At 38.7% G+C, this 7582-nt stretch overlaps 1 protein-coding gene across 1 annotated transcript; it reads right to left on the bottom strand.

The window, feature by feature from the left end:
- LOC115102524 (homeobox protein Dlx1a) lies at positions 1-5405 on the bottom strand. Its single transcript, XM_029622613.2, has 3 exons — positions 2497-5405; positions 2015-2214; positions 1-1440 (listed from the first exon to the last, which is right to left on the bottom strand). Exons 1-3 carry the CDS (start codon positions 2807-2809, stop codon positions 1186-1188), a joined length of 768 nt encoding a protein of 255 aa, XP_029478473.1. The 5' UTR covers positions 2810-5405; the 3' UTR covers positions 1-1185.
- Positions 5406-7582: the final 2177 nt, after the last annotated feature.

The following is a 7582-nucleotide window of genomic DNA, read 5'->3' as shown; positions in this document are numbered from 1 at the left end:
TGGCCTTTTAAATCATAGCTTTACTGTTTTCAACATTATGTACACAACTTCCATAAAACAAAGCAATAAATTAAGGTGATCAATACAAAACTAAATATTTCTAGATTGCTAAACACATTCATCTTAATGAACACATGTAAAAAAAAAAAAAAAATTAAAATTAAAATCCTATTTCACAACATATCGATTACAGCACAAATCAAAGCTGAAAAATGCCTATTATATTGTCCTTATGTACATCCAACCGCTCAACACATAACAAACAATGACAAACCATATCTTTATCATCGGGATCACGTTAATGCTCTTCTCAAGCAGCCAATCATCATTTAAACGTGTTATTAACAACACGTTGTTGTCGTTTCATAAGTCAAACACACTGCATATTAAATAAAGACACAGACATTGAAAAAACCCGAAATAATTTAACTTAAATTAACATACAAAGACAGCATGGTAGCATGCGCAAAGGGCGCGGGCAACTCGGGCTGTGAAAACTAAGGAACGGACTAAGATTCGATTCCATGCAGATAAAAATGATGAGGCTATTTTTGAAATGATTCATTGGATTGGCCTACATTCATTGGTCAAAGTTACATTATAGACCAATGGGGATTTGTCTGTTTAAAGGCTAGGTTTTAAGGTCATGGTCAAATCACCATGTTGACCTTCGTTGGAGCTGTAGAGGCCTAGCCTACATCTGATAAGCCTTGGTAATACACGGCTTCATAGGCCTATTTTTATCATCATTGGGATAAGAAATGTAGCCCATCTTAAAATCAAACATAGTATACATAAATATACTCTCACTGACTTGTTACAGCAAAATATATTTCGTCTAACACATAGCCTATTAAAATTTCACAAAAGATAATAACAGCAGCTTGAGGACCCATTTGTCAAAACAATTTCCGGTATCTGTCGTGGACATGACAGGACTTCTTGCCCTTGGGCGCAGACAGTGCCCTTTTCAGTCTCTCGGCTCCCAGGCTATTCTCTGTGCCGTCGTTCGGTATGAAGAGGCCAATATGTCATCTGGCAACTTTGAGAGCAAACTCCGGATTACATCTGTGCATGGCTACAGCGGGCCAGTGCAAGGCCACGCTGGGTTGTTGACCCAAAATCTCCTGATATGGGCCATGGCAGTATAGAGGGCGGGACAGGTCTATCAGCTCACAGTTATGTTCACATGAGTTGCGGTTGCTGCATAGACTCTTGGTGTGCAGTTGGATACCATGAGGTATAACTTGGAATGTAAGACCCTGGTGCACCCACGGATGTTTTCACGGTGGTCGGTGAGTTCCAAACTGGTGCTACCGGGGATCCAGTCGTAGGTCCGTGACCATTAAACTGGGCTAAAGCGTTCGTGTCTATCGTGCCACCACCTTGCTTCATCAGTTTCTTGAACTTCGATCGCTTATTTTGAAACCAAATCTTTACCTGAAAAGAGAGAGACAACCAATGTGATTAAGATTGGCTAGTTGGGCCATTTCCATGAACTCGAGACCAGGCGACAGTGACGCACCATTTGGACTTGGAATGTAAAAGCCTATATTTATTCCCAGAAAGTCCAGGGCAAATTGGGCTATCTTCATCTACATTTTTTTCCCGTTTTATTTAAAAATAAATAAATAATTGAATGCAAGAGGAAATGCTTGCTGAACATGGTTTTGCCATTATGGGCCAAATTGAAAAGCTATGAAGAATAAAATGAAAAATAAATCGGCAAAACATAATTCTGCGTAGCTATTTATTATACTTATTTTAAAAGCCAATCCTCGAAATACTTGTAAGCTTTTTCATAGAACATCTGCATGATGATAATCAATCCGAAACATTCGATAAAAAACAAACATTTTTTTTGTCAAACATGAGGACAACAGTTGTCTATAACCCAAACAAACAGAGAATACATGTAACCACTTGGTGGCCTATTGTTTAACGTGGTCAGAAGTACATTAAACTGCGAGCATTAGGCCTAAGGAAATGAAAGTAAAAGCAAACGTTGACTTGCCTGTGTTTGCGTGAGTCCCATCGAAGCTGCGAGCTCGGCTCTCTCTGGCAGTGCCAAATATTGAGTTTGTTGAAATCGTCTGTTTAGAGTCTGTAGCTGCAAACTGGAATAGATAGTCCTTGGTTTGCGAATCTTTTTCCCTTTCCCATTGAACCGCACCTCTCCGCCTTCTACAACTGTGTTCTTCTCTGTCTCTTGTGCTGAGAAGGGGAGACAATAGCAAAATTACTCAGGAGACAGCTCGCCAACGTTGCTGCACAGCAATGAGCATCACAGTGCACGTTTTACAGGCTGTAGTTTAGGTATAATTACCCTTAATTGCATACATTGTTTATAGCATTACGCAATAAATAATTACCGAGCCTAATACCCCGACATCTGGGTTGCTTTTCCAATCCAAAGCGTGTTTGCGGACCGAAAAACACAAACCAACAGATTCCAAGAACATTATAGAGCCGAAAGGGAGGAAGTATAAATCTTACCTGTATCTTCTAACCGTGTCTGTGTTAGTGTCGAGTTGTTTTGGTACGACTGCACTGTACTGAGATATGGACTTGAGGAATGGCTGCCGACGGAGTTAACGTATGGATAACCTAAAGATCTAGGAAATGATGAGGCTGGACTGTACGAGCTCTCGTGTTGCGTATGACCCGCAGAATGTAAACAGTGCATGGAATAGTGTCCGTGAGACATTGAGGAAGGCGACATTTGTTGACTCGGTGGCCCAAATTCCATGAAAACGGTTTTTCCTGAGACAGGGCTATTAAGACTTTCTGGTATTGTAGTCATTGTCATCTCTTCTGGCGGATCTCTCCTCTTCCTTTTTTGTTTTCTTCTATGATCTCAGTGAAGGATGGATCCCAATTTAAGCTGTACTGATTTTTTCTCTTTCCATTCATAAGAAAATGTAGTTTGTCTCTGTGAAAAGTCTAGGCATGATGCAGTGGTCTAGACAAACTCGCTCAAAGGTTTGAATCAGGGATTCATGAATATTCATCAAAGGCGGTCGCTGATTGGTCCACTCTATCCAAGAATGATGCCTATTGGCGATCCTGGGGTTGTGTCCGAAGGACCTGATAAACTCAAGAAAAACAACAAGACCTGCAGATTCAGGTCTGAGATGTATTTTTTTAAGTGCTTAGGTAGCAGGGAAAGGTATAAGCAAAATAAACACTAACATCCAAAATGTCTGCTTTAAAAGAAACAACACACAATTAAATCTAGCCTATTTGATAATAATAATAATACTAATCAAATTGTAAAGAAATAGCCTATTCTGTGATCAATCACACATAGGCTACGGATAGATCATGTTATGTTGATAGGCCTGCTGTTCATTTAAACATTAAGAAACAGCCTGCATAGTGTTATTATCTAAGAACTGTTTCATCCAAATGAATCACACTACAACAACAAAGATGAGTGTTGATAAATAGCAGTATGAACACATTTAAGTGTAGATTTGAGGCGTACTATTTAACAGAAAAACGACGTTTGATTTCGCATTAGATATTATTTCGATATCTCATGAAAAATCGTTATAGATTGGCTCATTATTGCCAGCGTCTTTTGGTGTTCACATGCACAGATGTATATCTTACAGGTCCGTTTGATTACATGCCAGTCTCAAGTGCTCTGAGCCACAGCCGAAGCGAGCTGAATTAGCATAACACTGATGTTTAATTTTCATACGCATAATTAGCCATTTATTTAACACTTGCAATAGCTCGTGGTCTCAATTATCTGAGCAAAGAAGTCCTGGTTGAATTTATGCATTTAAAGCAATGACTAGTCTAGCCTATGCTACGTGCGTAAATATATTGTTGTGAAAATTAACACCTTAAACGTAATAATTGTAAAACCAGATTCCTATTGGGCTGTCTATGCAACATCTCTCCAGCATTTTATTGTGCAATCATTTCATGACCAAAAACAAAATGCCTCCAGGAATCCTTTAACTTAACAAACCGTTATGTTTGCCCTGAGTCAACCATTAGTGTTGAACGTTTTTGATGCGGGGTACATCATGGTGACCATGAACGTGTGTTATCAATTTACAAAACAATCATCTTTGTATCTAATTAGCTAGATTGTCAACCGATGTAAAACACTACACAACTAGCGAATCCCCAAATGATTCATGTGTGGGTAATCAAACAAAACATACTGAAACATAATGTGTCATTCATTTGAGGCTGATGTGGCAGCAGTGTTAAGACATTATTTATAAGTGTCATATTTTAACAGGTTTTGTTTTGACAATGGTGGGATTATATTTAATTTGTTTTACCTTATTTTCAAATTAAAGTCACCTTTTTCCAAATTCTTGTCCAGTACATTTTCATTAGGAGTAGGCCTACATTATGCAATAGCTTTGCTGGAACACGGATTGGGTGACCTTTGGCTGATCAATTTATTGCCCAGCTCTCACAATACAATAACTAAAGTATTCACTCTCAGTTGCCATTAATGGGAATTATATAGTTGATATAATACCGTATTAAATATGGAGTCATGCAGCCCTATATATCATCTCCTCTATACAGTATTCTGCCCAACAGCCGCCATTTACCGCAGCAGTTGGTAAATCCGTCGGCATCATGTTTTGTCGTGAAATTCAAAACACATCAAGTTCAATTAAACATTTAGATTTACTCTGTAACATAATAATGTAGTCTAATTTAATCGTAAATAAACCTAACATTTAACATAGCCTCCTTCAACTAATTTCATCCCCAGCCAGGTTGATGGGGGGTGTGGACAGTTTTCCATTAAGACCATAGACGTTGAACAATGATTTTCCCGAGCACGTTTGATTTAACTGAACTGACGACTGACTAAAGAGTAGGCTGTTTCCCTTTGTTATTGGCTCAGTTTCCGGAGAGAAAAACCCCCGTCAAAAACCCACGCTGATCCATATAACAGGGCATGTATGAACGTTGATCAGTTGAGTTGACAGTAGCTATACAGTAAGAACAAATGGGCTCCACATTTCAATCAGCACTGAGATTAAGTTAACAGCGATTAGGCATTATTTGCACTTACTTAATCGATAATCATGTGAGGAAAAAGAACGCACATCCCCAATATCCATTGCGTACTACTCATAGAGGGTGACGAAGAAGCAGCAAGTATCCAAATCTTCATTTTATTGTACAATGTACGTTATAGAGTCCGTCTGCTGTAGACGATCTGAAACCAAAATCACCACTAGCCGGTTCCCCGGCAGCTCAAAATACCCACCTGAATAACAAATTAAAGGTAGTTAAATTCCGTCACTGTGATTATCAACCTAATTGCATAATTGAACTCGAAGCAGAACAAGCAACTTAAAAATGTGTTTTGAAAATGCGAGCGCTAACATTATGGTGAGCAATATCTAGTCTGCGATGTGCGTCTGACAGTGGATCTCTGGATTTGAAGAATTCTATAAAATATTAAGGCTTATAAGGAAAACTGCACTTCTCTCCTTTAAAATTGCCCAATTTCAAGTAATTTATATCTGGAATTACATTCGAAAAATACTTAAAGGTATCCTCTATCTACAGCGAAAATGATAATAGTACAACCAATAATTATCATCTTCCAGAACAGAGGACAGATTTTTATGGGCACTTGGTGGGTGCGACTGATAACTGTCATTATTTCCCCCGATTATAGTATCTGCAAACTGGAATTCTAAAGATGAACATGCGTGTTCTGAGCAATAGGCCTACATTTCAGACCATTAACAGATTTAAAATGTATTTAATTCCAAGGAAAAGCACGACAAAAGATAAATAATCACATGAATACAGTTTCACTGAAGAAAATGTCAAGTAACCCAATCTAAAACATAGGCCTGCTGATATTTAAATATAACAACATGCATATCAAGTCGTTACCAGTAGATATATAGTCTTTCTCAAATGGCATTGTAATTAACTTTGTTTACAATAATATTTGTTTTGACAAAATCCTCAATTCTCGAACAGGGCAAATATGAATTAGCATTTCATGTAACGATTTAATTAATTATTTTCAACCTATATTTTCCATTAAGAATAATAAAGAACAATAGAATACCAATTTGTGTTCCATGCTATTATTACAATCAGACTAAATGCAATTCCAAATAGAAAATCACAGCTTTTAAGGACACTGCTGACTTGGAGAAGCGTTTGTCATAGACGAGAAATAACATAGTAAAGATAAATCTGGGACATTCAAATTAGTATGATATGTTGTGTTTGGTATGGTTACATCAGACAGTTGGCTACTTTAGACAAAAATAAAGTTGTTCAAGTGGGATGGGTGGCACGAACCTCTAGCAACTCAAAGGATGTGTGTTCGAATCTCATCACGGACTACTTTAGCTAATTAGCAACATTGCAACTACTTAGCATGTTAGCTTCCCCTTCCCTTAATCTTAATAACATAACCCTAACCTTAACCTTGACCCCCAGCCTAGCTAACTTTAACCATCTAGCCAATGTTAGCGTTAGTCACCTAGCTGAAGTTAGGTGACTAGGAATTCATATATCATACGTTTTGCAAATTCGTAACATATTGTACACATTGAAATTCGTTGCAGCATGACATGGTTGCAGCATGACATGGTTGCAGCATGACATGGTTGCAGCATGACATGCCTTTACATTCGTGGCTCCTCCAGATGGAGGTACCTTGTAACGGTCAGTCTTACACGAATTTTTCATCTTCGGATGTAATCATGGCATTGCTCTAACTGGCCTACGCTAACAACAAAGCCCATGTGCATGGAAGCATCAGTGGACCAGAGAATTTAAGGAGACAGGACTCATTAGCAGTGAGTAGCTCTATGGCAGAGTGTGTTTTAACACCTGCTGCACTTCACATGAGGGTTAGCAGCCAGTGCTAAGGGTGGAGGCGACAGGGCCTGAAGTGTCACAGACCTCATTTCAGCCCCCTGGTGGAAAACGCTCACTAACTGTCCCTTCCAAACGACATTTTAACAGTCGCCAAATGTTCATGCTGTGGCTCTGGAAAAAAATCATGTTTCTCAAATGAATATTCTCTGCACCTATGAGCTTGCCAGACTAATTCTGTTCTTCTGTTGCTTCAGACTGGAAGGCCCAGGGTAAATGTGAGTAAATGTCAATGATTCATTACTGTTGTTGGTGGCACAGGATACTCCGTTTTATTTAATTTCCTCTATGTTGAAGGGAGGGACACACGCTATCCATGGCAAGACTTAGCCATGAGTTGTACAGCCATATTCTATGAATCACATTACTCTCGAAGATGGCCATCCATTGCAGTTGTAAATGTGGTGAGGTGACACTTTATTATGAAGAATATCTGAGGAATGTTGTGAAATGCTCTATAAATTCGGACTACATAATGCCCAGTTCATTTTGAACAGATCGTTTAGCAACAACATTGCCACGATAACATGCTGGACCGAGGGATACTATGGATATCTGCAGAATATCCATGTTAAAGGAAGAGGTGAGAAACATATCCTGTTTCTAAACCTTCTCACTTTGGTTCTATTTTATCGAAAAGATTGCTTCTTGTTGCAATGCATGTCTTTTGATGTGCAGTACA

The sequence above is a fragment of the Oncorhynchus nerka genome, linkage group LG1 (genome assembly GCF_034236695.1).
Source record: "Oncorhynchus nerka isolate Pitt River linkage group LG1, Oner_Uvic_2.0, whole genome shotgun sequence".
NCBI classification, from domain to species: domain Eukaryota; kingdom Metazoa; phylum Chordata; class Actinopteri; order Salmoniformes; family Salmonidae; genus Oncorhynchus; species Oncorhynchus nerka.
This window is presented reverse-complemented; position numbering and strand designations above follow the sequence as displayed.

Bases quoted from the DNA above. Each gene is read 5' to 3' on its own strand.
- LOC115102524 (XM_029622613.2), bottom strand. From the start codon at position 2,809: ATGACAATGACTACAATACCAGAAAGTCTTAATAGCCCTGTCTCAGGA. The intron at 2,215-2,496 runs GTAAGATTTATA...TCCCCTTCTCAG, and splicing joins GACACGGTTAGAAGATACAG to CACAAGAGACAGAGAAGAAC. The intron at 1,441-2,014 runs GCAAGTCAACGT...CTCTCTTTTCAG, and splicing joins TGGGACTCACGCAAACACAG to GTAAAGATTTGGTTTCAAAA.